The following is a 19,715-nucleotide window of genomic DNA, read 5'->3' as shown; positions in this document are numbered from 1 at the left end:
ACTAGAGTAGGAAAGCAAAAAAAAAGCATTAGCCTACATTAAGCATACCATAAAAAATAACAAAATACAAAAAAAAAACAAATAGGCCACACAACATAAAAAGTGTCTATAAACAAGGTTAGACCGCTCAGAAAACACATTATTTGACATAATGACTTCTTTAGTGCTTAATGGGTAACATTTACAATGTTCATAAATGTTTGAAACTGGAAAAAAAAATCAGAGACAAGCATGAATTCAAATGTCTATATTTGTTTTGGTGTCAGTTCTAGGGATACTAAAGCAGTACCAACAGAGTAATATATTGACTTGAATGCTTTGTATGTAGATAAACGCCCAAAGTGGACACCATTCATTAAAATGAAGAACATAACATAATCTTTACGTCAAAGTGTCCTCATTAGAACCGAGCAGCAGTTCAGCTGCATCCAGATGCTTCTTTCATGGCGATGATCAGTGGCTCCATGCTGAAGCATTTCTGGACCTGTGCTGTAGTTTCAGGAGCAAGGATCCACTGTAAAACTCTATTAACATAATGACTTCCTGATTGTGGTTCATGTATTGAAAAACAAACTCAGTTACAGACGCTCTTGACAAACTTTCTCTTCCGTTGAAAGTGATATTTCTTCTCGTATTTCTTTCAATGGGACAGTGTTATTCAGTTGATTGTAGCACCAGAGCTAAATGACAGAAGACGGAGATTTAAATGAGACGAAAAAGACATAATGCTGTATATATTTGATAAATAATATATTATAACTGACTCCATGATGATACACTGTTTTGTTTTGGTTACATCAGCATTTTAGCATCGTCAGAAACTTTTCTTCTGTAGAAGTGGTGGTAAACAATAAGAAATATCACAAAAAATTCAAGTAAATTAAAAAGTTTTTCTCCTTGTCCAGCATAGAGCAAAATCCCTGTTTTTCTCATTGCAATTATGTGTCTGTCACTCTACCAGTATGCTGCAGCACCAAAACCAAAAAAGAATTAGTTTTTATGTATCCTCCATCTTAATGAATGATGTCAAGTTTGTCTGATTTGATGACAAGTATTTATTTATTGTTTTACAGATAACATACTTCACATGGTTACCTAAATCTCCTGACAGAACTCTGTTTTGACTCGTCGGAGACAGAGGGGAAGATGAACATACTTTTATCAAGCACACATTGTAAACAACTGAGCAATATTTAAGTCTAAATGGCGTACCATAGAATAGGTGAGAGACAACAAAATGTAAGTAAGAAGATGTGCCTCTTGCTTGCAAAGACAAGTTTCATTTTTACAAAACAAATAATGGTCACTGACATATTTTTTTTTTTTTTTTTAGTGGCTGAGAGGTAGAATGAAGTATTTTCAGTTAAAACCAATGATTTGATTTATTTACTTTTATAATATCATTTCATCATTATGAGTGAAAACATTACGAGTAAATAAGCAACCCCAGCCCTCTGAATATAATGTGAAATCTGTACAAACGTCTTCATTGATTGCGGTATTGTTTTGATTTTTATTGTGAAACTTTTTGTTTGTATCCCAAATGTCCAACGTTATAAGCAGAGGAAATATTACTTTTTTTTCTGGTTAGGATTTCACAGTACCTCTCCAAACTGTGGGGCAGTGAATTCCTTTGTTTAATACTGTGAATAGCAAGGTCAGTCCATGTTTTTTGTAGATGAGGTGTAGAGATGGATATATTCAGTTGGAAGTATCCGAATGAACGCTTCCGGGTCCTTCTGTGGGCGATGTCACTGACGAAGGAGTCGGAGCATCTTGCCAGCCACCATTTGTCTGTGTAGATAAGACAGGACATAGTTAACTTCACAGTAACACATTATACAGTATGATACAAAATTGGCATAAAAGTGTCTTTGAGGATAAGGTTGGCACTATTCTATAGTTTTCTTGCTGGCAGCAAATCCCAAAAACCAAAACAAACAACGACTTGATCCTACTAACAAGTCTTGCCTGTGTAGACCTGATATATCATATTCCTCTGTGCCATAGAGGTCCATTGTCCAAAATCGGAGAGTCACAATGTTGGGCTGGACGCATGTTTCTTCATTATCATGAACTGTTAAATAAACTGTTATTTATTTGGAGTCATCCCACATACACCATCCAGCTGCTGTAAATACCCACTAAAGCACCAAATATGTATCAATCCGCCACTGAAAATAGTCCGTAAAACAAATGTGCCATTAACTTATGTTTGAGTAATGTTTGTTAAAAACTACAGTGACCAGCAGTGTGTGTTTTTTTTTTTAAATGCACTATATGTTTATAAAATATTACCAGCCTTTTCCATTAATTGAAGGAATAGTTTGACATTTTGGAAAATGCACTTTCTGGCTGAGCGTTAGATGAGATGATTGATACCACTCTCATATACAGTATGTACGATAAATATTGAGCTGGAGCCAAGAGATGTTTATTTAATCTTTGTGCTAAGCTAGCCATACCATCTCCTGGCTGTAGTTAAATTTTAAATGGACAGACATAAATTATTGGGATCATGCCCCTTTGAGTCTTCCACTGTCCAAGTGGATCAATGACCCAACACAGTGGCGGGATATTGCTAACCCGGACATCTATACTTGATTGGATCACCAGGTACCGTTGGGCTAAGTGTTGTCTGTAAATAACCAACTGTTTGCTCTAGGCTGAGATTTAGTTGGAGACGACAGTCTGATGCTGCTATACTGTATGACTATACTGCAGCTGCCTCCCACTCAAGCTAGATATCCATCAGTAGTAACTATCACCAGCATCATTTAGACATTTACCTCAAATCTAGATATTTATTTGTTTGTTTCACAACCCGCTAAATAACAGTGTTTCGGCATTTTCCCGTTTCTCTCCCTTTTCTATGCGATTCTTTCCCCCCAAAAGGGAGAGTGGACTTAACAGTTGGGGCTTAATGACGTGATGCTGGTCTGGTCTATGGGATTTTTTGAGAATAACATAGGTATTGAATATCAGAATAACAGCCTTATATTAAAATGAATGAAACAGGGTATATTGCATCACTCTGGTCATGCGTTGCAGCATATATTGCTTTAAAAAAAAGAATTCTGTATGTAGAAAACAGCTTCAATTTCAGATAGAAGGGGCTTTGAGTCAGTAATTTTGGTCCTAAAGTACATTCAAATGCAATATGGAAGCTGCAAAGCTTCTTCAATAGCAGTGATTTCTGTCCAACTGCTACTTTACAGTCAGCACAAAAAACTGACAAACGCTGTTTTTAAGAGACTCTTCATTAAAAATATTATCGCGCCACTTTCCTCATTTTCCCCTGAAAACGGCTGACATAATGTGAGATAAACAGAAGAGATGAAACATAGAATATGCAGACCTTTCATATATCTCAGAATTTCCCCTGAGATGGTTGATAAAAGAATAAATCATCACAATAAAAAAAGAGCTCTTTAAAATGGAGGCCTTCTCAAATCATGATAAAAGGTTGACTAAAGACCATTAAGGACATTAATTGCAATTTCCATGCTATTAGTGAGAGCTGGGGACGTGCTTTGGCAGCCTCTTATTTCCAAACCCTGTTATTTTGCGTTAAGACTGTCTGTCATCTTATTCAGAAACGAGAGGGGAAAAAAGAAAGAATGAGAAAAAAACCCGTTTCCAGTCTCTGAGAGAGACAACACCCACCAGCAATTTGAGGGGTGTAATTGCTGTTCAAGAATAAAGAAGGAGAGGTGAACCACGGAAACTCAGTCAGTAGATCTTAGAGAAAGAAATATATCATCTGGGCTAAATAAATACAAGCACCAACACTTCATCCACTAGCTTTACTTAAACACTGCAATTTCTTGTTTAAAGTGCATTTATCATAAAAGAACTATAACAGACCTCTATCATCATCACCAATATAATTGTTTTTCTTTTCTTCTAAAATAGGTATTTCTACTTGGGCTGGATGATGCAGCCGGAAATCATTTTCACAATAAACTGTCACAAATGGTTTAATAACAATAAATGCAAAGTTTTTTCTTTTTAATACATCACCGCATGATATTTTAATTCATCATTGTGGCTGATTTCTGATTCATTTGTCCCGATTATTATTGCATGACTACTTAGAAACCTGTGCTCATTGATTGGTTAAACTTCTGGTTATATGCCATTGGTTATTGTAGCTATCCTTAGTTTTGTAACTGTCTAATATGTAGCTGAAAATGACATATCTGTTTGTAAAACATAAAAAAAAATTTTTTGAATGGAAAATATAAAATATTGGAAAAAATTACATAATATCACATACTAACTGATAATAAAACTTTTAATTTTGGTTTATCATATTTTGTTCAAATTGAGCAAGAACATATAGAATATCTGGCTACCATCTTTGTTCGGATTAGAAAAAAAGCAATTCATTTTCATGGAATATTTTTTCATACAGATGAAGACGAGACTTTTTAAAGTTCACTTGGTATTTGACTCCAATGACACATACTGGGGCTAGAGATTCATAAGAGTTTCATAATGTTGGTAATTCAATACATTTAGTTTAATTTGTTAATTAGCACTTTTTATGAAAAGAAGATTTTATCTGCCGTTACTAACGCTGTTTATTTAATACCTATTGGGGCTGATGTAGGTTGTTACTGGCTTGATGCATCCATGTTCTTATTCATGTTCAAGCACGAGGGGTGTTGCAGGCTTGGCTGTCAGTGCTGCTGTTCCTGTGGATGAATGATCTGACCAATGTGCTTGGACTGTTAGCCCAAAGCCCCGCTCTTTCTGTCCCTGTGACTGTCGTATTGATTCTGTTCAGCCCCGCACAGCCTGTCGCCATGGATCTTCATGCTAACACACTGCCTCCAGTGTTGCCTGTCCCGCCCTGCCCAGCCCAGCCCAGCATGGGGACCTAGAAAACTGGCCTAGCCTTTGACAGGCTAGTTAAAGAGTTATTTTAAGAATTAGCATCCGGGAACTTTTTTTTTTCTTGGGAGGTATATGACTTGTCCTATGGTGCCAATGTGAGTGCAGCGTTGGGAGGGAGGATGACACCTGTGTCCTTGTTCCTGTCGACTGCAGGTGTCTCGCTAACGCTAATGTCCTCCGACAGACCAGGAGCGTGTCCAGCTACTCAGCCTGCTAGCTGCCTCATTGCCTGCCACCCAGGGCACGACTGGAGCAGGGGGGGCAACTGGCTGGACAACAGCCCAACCCCGGCAAACTCTGCTAAGTGGCATCCCAGTGTACACACAGAATTACACAATATGATACACATCCTGCAACTGCAAAGCAAGACAGCAAAGAAAATGGACATAAGGAGATTGTTTACAGGTCTTACGTTGATGCCCTGTGGACTGTACATCTGGCTGGCTGCGAGGCTGTCACTGTATCCTCCGGTCTGGCTGATAACATGGCGAAGGGTATCCACCTGGAACAGCGGGGACACACAGACAAAAGGCCTGGTCAGACAAAAGCTCTGGATAACAAAGACAGCCATGCACAAGGAAAGGTCAGTCTGATAGTAAAAGGGTACCATAAACAGGAAAAGGTTACAAACAGCGAATCGGAACGATTTGGCTGCTATTACAAGCTTGATAACAGAAGTTGCAAAAGGACGAAAAAAACAAGAATAATGACAAGAAGTAACTAATTATTAATGCATTCATAGTTGTGGTGAAATAATACATCAAAACCAGATTTTAAAAATACTTTCTTCTACATGTAGCTGCACACTACTGACATTATTACTCACTGTATATGCAGACATAGAGGCTTTTTGATGACACAAATGCTCTGATTAATCTTCACATTGAAACATGCTTACTAATCGTGGCTGCCAATAAAAATATGGTGTTACTGTGTATATTACATTCTTTTGTTATAAAGTGTTGTTGGGAAGACTGCCAATTTGTAGCTTTTGGCAAAGCAGCCTGTCAGGTTATGCATGAAAACACACCTGCCATATGGATTTCACAACATATAAAACTACTCTCTTCAGCAGGTCAAAGTTGTACTTTCTCTTTTTTGCTTTCTTTTAATTGTACAGCCCTAAGAGCAAAGCTATTCTGACATTTTTCAACAAAAAAACCTTTTAAAGGAACATGAGTTTCAATAATTAAAATCCCAACAATGAAGACCTCTTTAGCTCTTATAAGGGCCGCCCGTTTTGCATATTCATGAACGACCTAAAGCGTTTGGAGAGCTTATCTGAATAGAAAAGGGGGGATGGAGGGATAGAGAAATTATGCCAAAAGCACTGTAACCAAATGAGAATATCACCACGGGTGGTGATTCCTTAATCTACGGTGAGAGTTGTAACACTCAGGAAGACTGTGCTGGTCATCACTGTCCACTGGGGCAAGGTCAGGGAGCTCAAGTGCACCAGTGGCTATGTGAACTCTTGTCAGGAGCGCTGATGAGTGTTGCACCGTTTCCAAAACTGTCTGCAGTCGTCTACTCAACTGTGGCTTGACAATGGCTTCTACATTAACGTAAAGCTTCTGGCTAAGTGTAACCTTTGTTTCACTGTGTAGGTCAGGTTATTGCGGGCATCTGCACTTCCAGACTGGACATTTTATATGCAATCTCAAGAGTTTGTCAGCTTTCGGTCTCTAAGCTTGGAGAGGCGCCTACCTGGGATTGTATGTTGGCCCCAACCTGCCCCCCTTGGTACGAGTCCCCATTGAGGGACTGCACACTCATGAACAAGTCTCCGGAGTTTGACATGTTAAAAGAGCCAGCAGAACCTGAGAATACATAGAGGCAGAGAAGAAGAAAGAGTACAAGAGAGTATGACAAAGAAAAGAGAAGAGAGAGAAAAAGGTAACAGGGAAGAAGAGAGGAACAGAAAAAGGAGTTAAAAGGATCATGCATAAGCAAAAGTGCATTAAGTGGGTTAGTTTGGGAGGGCAGCAGGCATCGTGAAAAAGGCTTTTTCTACAAACATGCACGCTACAGATGCAGTATGTGCAAATTAAAATATCACTGAACCATAATTTACAAGGAAAAATCAACCAGCAAGAACCATGAGACAGATAATCATCATAAAACTGTTTAAGTCCAGTTAAAACAAGCTTTATGGATTATATTGTTGGTAAATGTCCATGATGCTAGTGTTTCATTAAGGAAGTAATAATTGATTTGCAGGAAGACCCAAAGAATCGTCTTCGTCCTTTAATGGACCCCAGCTCCCCAGATGTAAAGAGACCATCGCGTAACTTGATTTCAACACCCGGTCCTAATCCAATACAGTTGCGAAGTCTCTATATGACAAAAGACTCCGCTTGCCCTCTGAGCAGCTTAATGGCATGCACAGGGTCAACCGGACAAGAGGCAGGATAAATTAACGTCCACAAGACCAAGAGGTCAATAACAGAGACAGAAAATGAGTGAGCGAGGCAGACGGCAAAGGCACAGAAGAAAGAGAAAAAATTAAATGAGAAGAGCAAGAACGCCACATTATATTACTGGGTTAGTTAAGGAGAAGACGGGCCTTCTGTTAGTCTGCATGGAAAAGCACCAGAGACTGAATTCTTGAGTTGAGGCTCAGGTAAGAGAACATTACTGTGCTCTATCTTGTGCATCTATCTGTATCTGCTCGGGTATAACTGTAGAGCTCACCTGCTGAATTGGGAGTTGATGGAGAGTTTGCCTGGCTGCCGTGAGCAGACACACTGGTTGCACTGACTGCGGTCCGTGCTGCGTACATGTTGGCCTCTTCTTGGAACTTGCCGATGTTTTTCTTGTATCGGATTCTCTTGTTCCCAAACCAGTTTGATACCTGACAAAATAGCAATGACAAGATGCAGTCGCTGAGTTAAAACACATGTAAGCGGATATCTATGCAAACAAACCAATGTAAGTCAAAAGAATACAATTTGGTAACATTAATTGCAGTGTTGAATATTAATACTCAATACCTAAGCATGGATTATGTTTCCTGTACCAGTAGCACACCACCTTTTTAGCACCAGCTCTCATGGCTGCTATGACATAACTGGACTTGCACTACACATTGCTGATCATCATTGCCTTGGTAAGTCTGGCTCCTTTAAAATGCAAAACACAACACCAACATGAAAATTGTTTTTTTTAAATAATAAAGTATAAAGATCAGATCTATGGGGAAATATTACTATATTATTATCATAGTACTGTTTTCCACCAACCTATATATATATATATATATACACAAACATAAACTGCTGCTTGGACAGAACCCAAGCTGAACATGCAAAAACCAGGATGAATTGAAAAAGTTCACACAAAAAAGTCACATAAAATACCATTCATAAAATACAAAATACCATACACAAAAAAAGTCGGCCATTGTTGGCACATAAAGCATACACAACTGTTTGGTATCAAGTGATTATAAGTTGTGATTTCCTTCAGTCATTGTATTTAGTATCAATCTACCTGTCTATTGTTAAAAACACTTAGCATCAACTGACCATAACCCGAGCATCGTTAACCCTAAAGGTCATTATAACCCAAAATAATGTCAAGATTGCATTTCTTGTAAAACTCAGCTAATAGCAATGTTGATTTGTGTTTTACTAACTGACTCCAATCAAAGTAAAATCTCAAATCTCGCAAGGCCTTGCTTGAGGGCGCAGAGTGCCACTGATTTTGATTATGTTTGACCAAACGATTGACCTCACAATCTAAGTAGATCGGTTAGTTTAATCTGGTTACCTGTGAGACTGTGATGCTGCATTTCTTGGCCAGCTCTTCTTTGGCCTCCTCGCTGGGATAGGGGTTACTGAGGTGGGAGTAAAAGTACTCGTTTAGGATCTCTGTCGCCTGTTTGTTGAAGTTCCTCCTCTTTCGTCTGGACAGCCGGCAAAAAGGAAACAGAGTAAAGATTTATAAAAATAAAGAAAAATACTTTTTACAAATATAATCATTCTTCATTTGCACCTTAATTTAAACCAGGATAGTTTACTTTATCTGAACAGTGCTGAAACTTTAATAATTAAAAGCTAGTTAAAACGCATTTAGAAAAAAAGAACCAAAGGCATAGCAAAACAAATCCAGGTAACAGAATCCGTCTGACAAATGTCAACAAAAATACATAAACCTTTAAAACGAAAAAAAAAAAGAACACTTTGGAGTATGAGAACTAAAGGAAAGTTTTGATAGATTTTGTCGCCCAAATGGACACACACAGACCTGGCATCGAGGAAGCGCGAGCGCAGGATCATGACGGCCTCGCAGGTGCTCTGTTTCAGCTGCATCTGGATGGAGCTGAACTTGCGGTGGATGATGCTGACCATGCGCTCGATCTCTTTGGGCGAGATGGGTCGTGTGCGAGACTGCTCCCTCAGCAGGTTCATCACATGGGTGGTGAACTCATTGCACGCCTGGATGCACAGACAGACAGGATTCATAAAAAGAAGAACTATCATGGAGGCTCAACAGCTTCACACAGAACAAAAGGGTGAAATTGGATTCTGGAGAGGCTGCACCTTCACTGGTAGGCCTTGGCCTTGCAGAAGCACTTCTGACAGTATAACAGCAGCAACGTTAGAGGTAATAAGAATAGTCTAAATTAAAGCAGCAGACACAGTGTGATGTTTTACGGCAAACAATTGTAGCGGTGGAGTCATATGGTGGAGGCAGCGAGACTCGCAGTGCTCTGAATATTAAAAAGACTTCTCTTCTCTGGAAGAGAAAATGTGACAAGTGAAGAGAAATCTAAAATGACAGCAGGCTTTCAGTCCCGTTAACGTTCAAGAGGTTTAAACTGTCTCCCTCTCTTTTTACTCCATCTTTCAGTCTACCTTGTTCTCTCTCTGTCTGAATCAGTCACTGGATATGACTGCATTCAGAGTCAAGGTGTCTGTTGCTTGTCAACACCAGGGTTACGTCAGTCAAAGTGATGCACCGAGCAGCCGTTCTGCTTGCACACACACGGCAGACACTACTCACTCATACTCGCACGAGGTGTACGTAGCGTGGTGACACAAAAATGCTCAGGTGTGTATTGACTGTGACAGTTAGCGATGACTAGCCTTACTTGGAGAAGATGACAAACCCAGGGCACTTTGACTTCCGAGGGAATGACAAGATGTTACAGTCTTTGGAAAAGAGCTGGTGTGTGACTGATATAATGGCTGCTTGCTTGCTGAAGATAACATCTCTGAAAGCTTGGCTTGTCATGAGTTGGCCTGTGAGAGCTGATTTCAAGAGCATTTAACTAAGTTTTCTCAGGAAAATATCTCATCCATCATTTATACCAACTTATTCCTGTTTAGGTTCACAGCTTTTTCCAGCATGCATTCGACAAAGGACAAGGAAAAAGAATTGGACACAACACAGTATTCACTCACATGTTTAACTCTGGGCAATTTAGAGTCTTCAATGTATTTTTTTTCACTATATAAGTAAACACAGGAACTTGAGGGAGAACATGTAAAGTCCATATAAAAGGATAAAGTCTCAATTCCTCAGTATTTTTATTGCATTTCATTTTTGTTATCCCAGGAAAGAAAATGTTCTTTTTGCTTGCTCGTCTCTGCAGGGAGAGGTCAGGAAAGCTAGTGAACATTCCCCCTGGAAGTGGCGTGAATCTGTGCAATGTTTCACCACTACATCCTTTGTCCCCATCAAGAAGACAGTAAACATGTTTGCAATTGAATTATGTCAAGCCACATATTTCTGCACGTCAACAATGTAACATATTATAAAGATTAAAATCACTGACATTTTTTTTAAAGTTTTGCCTCTGTCCATATCCACCACCAGTCGGGACGATGTCCAACTTTTTCAGTAGTTGCACATTTAAACAGAAAAGAGAAATTTAAAATTACAACACATCCTAGTCGCCACCTGAGTAGTGGAAGAATTTTGGAAGAAGAGAGAACATTCATATGAACTTTCTGTCATGAAACAATGAAAAAGACTAGTGCTAAAAAAAGAAAAGGTGGAGTCAAAACACTGAGGTACAACAAGGGATTCCCCCAAGTATGCACTGTGAAGGGAACGTAACATTTAAAACAGTGCCTGGCTCATTCCTATTATGGGGAGTTAAATTAAGGCTTAGCAGGTGAATGAAGTCTAACATCCACATTCAATGTGTGGCACATGGGAATCCCACCAATGCACTGTTGTATTTACTGATAAAACACTTACATGACAATATGAATATGTGTTACAAGAAGCTAAATAACAGCAGAAAAATAGCAGCTGAGAAAATACTCTTCAGCCCACCTGTTCATATTTCTCCAGCTCTGTGTGGTAAATTTGTCGGATCTGAGACAGCTTGGCACGGTAGTCGGAGTGTTCTGCTGAGTTGTCGGCACCGATGCCGCCAGTGGCTGCTGCAGCGGCTGCAGCAGCTGCCGACCCGCCGCCTTTTTCCGGCCCGGCCACGCCCTCCGCCAGCAGCATGTTGTCCAGTCGCATCAGCTGAGGATCTGGGGGCTCTTCCTCCTGGGCGCCACGGATACTGAGCACTGTGGAGGACAGGAGAAGATGACATAAAGACAATAACACTAAACAGTCCTATTTACATGGATGTTCAAAATTACTGAGTAGCAAGGTAAAAAGTTAGGACTGAGAAAGAGTCTTAACTCCAGCCTACCTAGTGAACTCTCTGAAATATGGCCATCGATTTAATAGTTCAAGTCTGTGCCATAAAAACCTGCAGCCTCACAGAGGCAGGCAGCTAGGCAGGACCATAAAACTATAATTTCATTGATTCTGACTATCATTTCATTTAAAAAAAAAAAATTATAAATTAACACAGCCTTCCACCAGAGTTCATCTTTTTTAGCTCTCCTTATGCTCCGGGCTATGGTAAGTTTCTGGCTGATGGCTTTATTATCTTGTCAGATGCTATCTAAACAGAAATAACTAAGTAATAACAAACGTTAGACACGGTAGGCCTATATTAAAGTGCTCATATTATGCTCATTTTCAGGTTCATAATTGTATTTAGAGGTTGTACAGAATAGGTTTATGTGGTTCAATTTTCAGAAAAAACCATATATTTGTTGTACTGCACATTGCTGCAGCTCCACTTTTCACCCTGTGTGTTGAGCTCTCTGTTTTAGCTACAGAGTGAGGCATATCACTTCTGTTCTTCAGTAAGTACAGCTAGCTTGTCAGTTGCAGAGTATGAGGGAGTGCCATGCTAGCAACTAGGTGAGCATTATAACGTGTGTTACAAAGAGAGGCACGTTCATCACGGAAGTAAAGGCTGGACTACAACAGAGCTGTTTGGAGCAGTTTGTGAACATTATTTTCTGTTGGAGATGGTAAGTCCCTTTGGGGTGGACTTTGGGCTTTTTCACTTTGTAGAACTTTGTAGACAGAATTTGAGCTAAATGAAATGAAATCAGATGAAGATATGCAAATTGAAAATGAGACGACTACTACTACTACTATACGGAAAAAGTAAAAATAGTAAAGATAAATGGTTCATTTGATTTGCGATTCATTAAATTCAATTATTTTACCACTCTGGCATTAACCTAGAAAAAAAAAAGTGCAGTATCATACAAATAACTACTAAATTACCATTCTAACACCTGGAAAACCAGTGCAGTATTCATAGTGCTGTAATCTTCAATTAGCAGGACTTAAAGATGCTTTCACAACCGACACGAACGTCTGTTTAAACACTTGTCTGGGGGGTTGAACCTGCACGTATTCACACACCTACAGGCACTCAGTTCTCAACTGACACTCAGCTCCCATGGTGTGGAGAGTAAAGTATTAACAAAACAAAGACATGACTGCTGAGACAGACATGCACAAACAACATACACATGTAATGTACACATGAACAAATGCAGTCTTGCACTCATCCACACACCCAGATATATATATATAAAATGTGACACACGCTCAAAACTATTTGAATAATGCTATTTTAACTGTATTCTAGAGTATAAAAAAGACAGGTGTTTCAGCAGAAATTGTTATTTAGAGCAGGGATCTTCAACAAGGGGTCCGGGACCCCAAGGGGGTCCTCAGAGTCAATGCAGGGCGGCCTCAAAATTATTGTTAATTTTTGTACGTTTTTTCAAAAGTTGTAAAAGTCTTAACATGAATCCAACATATTATCAGCAAATATAAATCCCCATTGCTTACTGGCCTAGCCAAGGTAGTCACTAAGGCCATCCACAGATGTGTGCCACATGTATGTTTAACATTAAAACATGATTTATAAAATCATACCAACAATTATTAATCTGAATAGCTTATTATATGCAAAAAAAAAAAAAAGGTATGTATAAAGGACTTAGGCCGCCCTTCACGTTATTTTAGCTATTGTAGTTAATATGCAACTTTATTTTATAAAATATATGTAGTAGGGGGTCCCTGCTCCATCTTTCTTTCATTTAAGGGGTCCTTGGCTTAAAATACATTGAAGACCCCTGATTTAGAGATTAGCTGCACTGCCCTGCCTTTTTCTGCCACCAGAAGGCTCCCTTGGTAAAGCAGCAGTGCGTCCTGCTTTTCTCCGAGGTGCTGAAAACAGCCGACCAGGTGCAGCCCTCCATTCCATCCACTGTCTTCAAGGACAAAGACAAAGCTCACGCTGTCACAATATTTTTCATACACAGTTTAATCCACGCATCTATCAAAATGTTTCAGGAAGATGATCCAATAATACACCCCTGTATGTTTCTTCCATGATGACTGTAGACAGTGAGGATAAATGACAGGTTGTGTGACAGAGCAGTAAAGCCATATTGTAGCCCACAGTCACAGCGATGGCTTTTTTGTAATGAGGATGTAAGGTTGAGTCGCCCTGTGACCTTTTCGGTGAGCAGGGGGTCCAGATGGATTCCCGGGGCCGCATTGGGAGCTTGTCTACCCTGGTCCACCTCTTTTCAACCTCCCCCACCTCCCCTTTCCTTCCCTCTCTTTTCCTCCTCCAGCAATAACATCATCCATTCCCATCAGCTCCAACACGTGAGCAAGCTCAGCTCAAGAGGCAAATGTCAATGGCTATCAGACGGCTGGAAAAGGTCAGGAGTTCAGATGGGGAGCAGACGGGTGTGTGTGTGTGTGTGTGTGTGTGTGTGTGTGTGGGGGGCGCATGTGCACATGTGCTGGTAGATGAATATGTGGACATTTTTCTTGTGAATCACACCAGCGGGAAATTATAACACTCGCCAATTTCATTCTGACAAAATAGTGGCACATCCCAACCAGAGGGGGAATCTAATGAGCCTAAGAGTGATTTATTAATTCCCTCCAAGTCCCCGAGTGCACAACTAAAAGCATGAAATGGATTAAATAAATACAATTAATAAGGAAAATCAAACAATTCACTGTGCTGTGGCATAATTACCCTAACCACAGCTATCAGCTTTATTTATTTCTGTTTAGTAATAGCAATGAAATCGATTAGACCTCAATGCCAGTCAGAGTGCTTGTTGTGAACTCTTCAACCATGGACTATGCATTAACATAATCACCTGACTGAGAGAAGGGTCCTTTATTACAATACATCACATGCTCCCAACACTTGTAATATAACACTTTTTATACACACTTTCTAGTCTATTAGCAACAAAGGCATGGAGTCCATACTGCTCAGAGATTCCCTTATTCCATGGACAGTCACAGATTAGTATCTATAAAAGGAAGATGGCCATCATCTCATCTTGATCATTACTGACAGACTTAATTGAACAATGGGAAGACACAATTCCCCCTCTCTGTCACTTCCTACCTCCCTCCCTCCTTCATCCTCTCTTTGTGAATGCTCTTGTATAATTCCTTCCCTGAGATGTGGGGCACTAAACCCAAAAAAGCCAAGGCATAAAAAATGAATACGTATCATAAACAATTCCCGAGCCGTTTCCTGAATAATGAATGGAATTCTAAGAATAAGCTTTTGTTTTGGTTATTGACTAAATTAATTTCTGCTGTTTTACTTCCTTAAGGGCTGGCTCATACCCATCGCCACACTGCCTGCTGTTTGCAGACAACAGGAGTGTAAATAAACATGACGATTAAGCCACCCACTCATACAGGGGGAATCAAGGTGCACACACATACACACACGCAAACACACAACACAAACATACACTTTGTGCACGACTGTAAGCACACACAGAGGGAAAATACACAGCTATGCACATTGGCAGACGACCCTGAGCACCCAGCCTGGCGCCCTGCGAGTCTATTTAAATGAAAACATGTTTAATTAATGATGTTGAAGTATTCTGTCACAATTAGGAAGATTTACGGTCAAACAAGGCAGCAGCAATGTCCCTGACAGCCATGATGAAAGTTTACCCTTCTTGCCTCTGACTGGCAGCTAGCAGCCAACGCTGGACTGGATCCATTTCCCATCAATACACTAATGCAATACACTCTGCAGCACCGTAGTGTATATATGTGTGTTCATGTGTGTGTGAGTGTGTGTGTGTGTGTGTGTGTGTGTGTGTGTGTGTGTGTGTGTGTGTGTGTCCTTCTGTGCCTCGCGCTTGTCCACATCACATGACCCCAGAGAGGGGCAGGCAGTGGCTGTTCTCTGTATTGATTGTGTGGGCACACGTCATCTAGGGTTTCAGCAGTTAATAACTCAGGCCTGCTCCTGACACAACCGTGTGTGTGTGTGTGTGTGTGTGTGTGTGTGTGTGTGTGTGTGTGTGTGTGTGTGTGTGTGTGTGTGTGTGTGTGTGTGTGTGTGTGTGTGGGCCTGTCACAGACCAGTCAGCAGGAGTGAAAGCGACAGCCACATGATAATGTAACATCACCACCATTCATCCCTGCCACACAGCATTCTGAGACAAAACAAAAACAACCTAGGAACCTGAAAAAAAGCAGCGTGATTTACAGCAGACATGACAAGTATCACTAATACAAATCCTCCCCTCCCCGCTCCTTGAAGAAGTTCAGCATCCGGCTCTCATCTGCATTGGATGCAAGCCCAATAAAGCAGTCTTCATAAGACGCAGCATTATTTCACTGACCCACACACCAGAGGTAAACTACTGTGCTATTATTATTACTTAGAACACTAAATTAATATTATGTTACATTACATCTAATTTACTGTATATGTGGTAATTTCTACTGAATTAAATCTGGCCTTTAATAAATAAGGACAATCGTTAGAGAATTACTAATCCTACCTCACAATAAAGTTTATGCCATGAAAACAATTGCTGTAATCTAAATATAAATCAAAATATTGTAAAATGTTCTTTTGTGTAACCGTAGCTGAAAGCTAGATCTGTGATGTATCCATGAACTCAAGGAAAAGGCCCAACATGTTCTCTTTAATGCCAGATAATGGGAAGCTGTTTTAAAGAGCACCCCACCAACTTAGCATTACACTCTTGTAATATTGTCGGACTCATGATGGACAGTTAAAAACAAAAAGGATCAAAATCGGTTCAGCAGAACCAGAGAGATGGTCTTTTGTATTCCATACCTTTTCCTTCCTTGTCAAGACCTGGTGCCTACATTACCCACATTGCAACTTGAACAGCAATAGTTCTTTTGGAAATGTGGGTGTTTTATGCTAGCAGCGGATAATGTAGCCTTGAGCCTCAAACAGATATAAGGAGCATGCTATAGAGGTCTCACTTCTTTCTAACTCCACATCAGCAGATTTTCAAACTTGTAGTCTTCAGCCCCAATCATCTGGTGGTGTGGAGTTAGAAAGAAATGAGACCTCTGTAACCTGCTATGTACTCTAGTGTGCTGCTGTACTCAAGTGACATCACTTGAGTCAAGCAATTTATCAGACTTATCACATGCTCCCTCTGGAGCCACAAAAGTCTTTAAACAACTTTATTCACATGCAAATAGTTTGCACCAAAGATCTGCAGTCAATGTGTAAAGTCAGTGTTCACCATCAAAATGTTGTCCAAACCAAACAAAAGCAGCCAAACAAGGACTTGAATAAAATAGTCTAAAATCAGCTGAAGTAAGAATTTTTGTCAGTACTTTGTGCAACATACATATTGGAGTTGGTACCAAAAAGGTATTGAGATTTAAAACCCAGCCCAACCAATATAGCAATCATCATAAAACATAGCATTGTGCCATATTTCATATACTGCCTCACAAAGTAAAGGTAAACTACAGTGCTAAGCATTGTTATTTTCATTACTGACATTATATCCAATTTACTGTACTATATGTGAATCTGGGCTGTTATAAAGAAAGGCCTACAAAGAAAACTACTGTTATAATCTAAATATTGTGTTGTTTAAATAGTCTTAAAATGTCCTGTAGTGTAAGCTAGATTTGTGGTGTTTCCATTGAACTCATGGGAAACTTTCTCAGACCCAAAATGTTCTCTCCATCACCAGATAATGGGAAGCTGTACACCCTCAGTACACAAGGGCATAGTCATAAAGTACCTCTAAAACAGCTTTATGTTTTATCAGCCATCCCAAGTATCATGTGCAGAAAGAGGGCAGAGCTGGGGTCTTGTATCTGACACTGGGTGGGGGGATGGGAGATACCAAGGACAAGGAAAAACACCAAAGAAATACTGGAGGGACAGGCCTGAGACGAGGAGATGTGGATGGTACAGGCAAGGAGGGAAGAGAGTGATGGAGGGAAAATGAAAGGCGAAAAATAGAAATGGAATAGGAAAGCGAGGTGTCAATTAAAAAAATGAACCCCAGTGCATTTGGGAGGTGACAGCTGGTGGGAGACGAGCTGACAGGCGTCACATTAGGCGGATTTGGTGGCCGCTCCCCTCATCCCCTCCTTTTCGTTCTCCTCTCCCTCTGTCTCTTTCCCTCTTTGGCTTTCTCCACTGGCGATCGGTAGTTTCTCATGCGGCAGTGGTGGCGGCTGCAAGCGAGGCAAGAACTCAGCTTGGTGTTTTTCAGAACAAGTTACCCCTGCAGCTACTCCTAATAACGATAATTATCATCATCATCTGAGGCTTAAGCAGGCCAGTTTGAGGCCTGAGGGGCTGGCCTGATAATGAGGCAGCCAGCGCCAAAGGAGACCATTCAGAGCACCGCCCTGCCACCAACGCAGAGCACCCCCATTTAAAAGCCTTCATTAAAATAATTCATTATTCAAAATAGGCAATACATTAGCCCCCTGGTTGTCAGTCTTTCTTAAGGTGTCTTAAAATATATATCTTCTTGACTGAGTCAAACTCATGCTCAGTCTATGCAGCCTAACAGCTCCAGGCTGCACTGGAAACCACGGTGGCTGAATAACTAAAGAGAAGTCACGAGCTTGTGGAGCAGTGAGCTGCACAGTCGGCCCTTAAGCAGAGATACAAAGACATCTATGGAGAGAGGACCATGGACAGGAAAATACAAAAGTATAAATTACTGGTCACACTAAAGTTTTGTAAAAGCTTCTACAGGGCTTCTTATGTTTTTTTAGACAATAAAGGCTGCCCAAATTCGAACCTGGGACATTGCCACTAAAGTCTGTCCTCCCAAGAGGAGCGTCAGCATGAGTCATTTCAGAAAGTGCCCCAAAAGGACATAGGTTTACGTTCAAGTGACAAAATCCTCTATCGGCTACAGGAGCAAAGGAGGAAATCAAGTGACGTTGGTACAGAGTGACCAAGTGTGTGTACAGAGAAGGTCGGGGGGAATGGATGGGTCAACAAAACAACATACTCTAATAGGAGCCTGCTGTTTGTTTGGATTTGTAACAGTTCTGGAAGGCAAATGACGTCACCCTGCCAATAAAGAGTCATAAAAAGTCTCTATGTTTTGTTCTAGAGAGCTTGGACAAGCTAATTAATTAATAACAATCATATTGGAGGACTGGTGTAACTTCATGGTCAGCATCTTGAGGGGCTAGTATGCCTCACCAGAACTGCTTGTCGGATGGTGAAACAGCTCTGGAAACTCCGACACTTTCTGTAACTTTCCGAAACCGACAATCTGACATTCACACTCACTTCACGCAACCATTGGCTACTTTTCCCTCTTATTTTATTGTTTACACAACTATAAATGTCACTTTTACTCTGTATGAAGGCCAGCTTTTCACTCTGGCTTTTAGTGTGGCTGTTTGGAACAGTTATAGACACTTTTGCCTTCTGACATGATGGGACAACACGTCATTAAAGACTAACCAGGCCCTTAGAGCCCTAATAGGCCACCATGACGCCACTTCTTTCAAGTGTCTTGATACAAGTGGCAATATCATTTTCTGAGTTTTGGTTCTGATAACAATACCAACACATATGATGAAAGAATAAGTAAACAAGACTAAGAAAAGGCATTTTATTCAAATTTTCTAGTTTTGTAGATTGACATTTCAGTCACTTAACAAGTGTTGCGCTTCGATACCCAGCCCAAAGTTAGGGAGGCTAATATTAGTAGTATTTCGTCTATATGTTATGAAAACCCTTTGTAAATATTACAAATTACTGCTGAGAATCTCACCAAGATTTCCTTGATGTATCAAATGTATCAGTAAATAAATGGCAGCCTCTGATAAAATAACAGCCAGCATAGTGATGCTGTCCTCGGCAACAGTTGGTGAGGAGGTGACGTGTGAAGCGTTCGGAGCCAGGAGAAGATGGTCCATGACAGTTAGCATCCTGCCCTAACTGTTGCCCTACAAGCCCTCCCTATGCACCAGGACAAGACATGAAACAAGAGGTCCAGTAACATAATCCTCCTCAAGTCCCCGTGGTGTGTGTTCCTGTGCATGGCACATTTCATAAGGCTCCGCTCTTTGACTGTTGATGAGTTTATGCGAAGGTAATTAACAGTAATTAATCCTTAATTACAGCAATTAGCAGAGTCGCAGTAAATTAAGCC

General features: G+C 40.3%; 1 protein-coding gene across 4 annotated transcripts in view; it reads right to left on the bottom strand.

Annotated features, from left to right (window-relative positions):
• Positions 1-1,040: 1,040 nt before the first annotated feature.
• pbx1a (pre-B-cell leukemia homeobox 1a) overlaps positions 1,041-19,715 on the bottom strand; it is a 47,596-nt gene continuing 28,921 nt past the window's right edge. The window contains exons 3-10 of one of the 4 annotated variants that reach the window (XM_028592330.1): positions 11,191-11,435; positions 10,685-10,741; positions 9,151-9,341; positions 8,674-8,809; positions 7,597-7,756; positions 6,610-6,722; positions 5,315-5,404; positions 1,041-1,794 (exon numbers count right to left, since the gene is read on the bottom strand). In XM_028592330.1, the coding sequence (XP_028448131.1) occupies positions 1,702-1,794; positions 5,315-5,404; positions 6,610-6,722; positions 7,597-7,756; positions 8,674-8,809; positions 9,151-9,341; positions 10,685-10,741; positions 11,191-11,435 (1,085 nt within the window). In that variant the 3' untranslated portion in view covers positions 1,041-1,701. The remainder of the gene's footprint in view (positions 1,795-5,314; positions 5,405-6,609; positions 6,723-7,596; positions 7,757-8,673; positions 8,810-9,150; positions 9,342-10,684; positions 10,742-11,190; positions 11,436-19,715) is intronic. The other 3 variants (XM_028592331.1, XM_028592332.1, XM_028592333.1) reach the window with 3 other exon arrangements.

Source organism: Perca flavescens, chromosome 12 (assembly GCF_004354835.1).
Source record: "Perca flavescens isolate YP-PL-M2 chromosome 12, PFLA_1.0, whole genome shotgun sequence".
NCBI lineage: Eukaryota > Metazoa > Chordata > Actinopteri > Perciformes > Percidae > Perca > Perca flavescens.
Note: the sequence above shows the minus strand (reverse complement) of the source record. Positions and strands in the feature narration are given on the sequence as shown.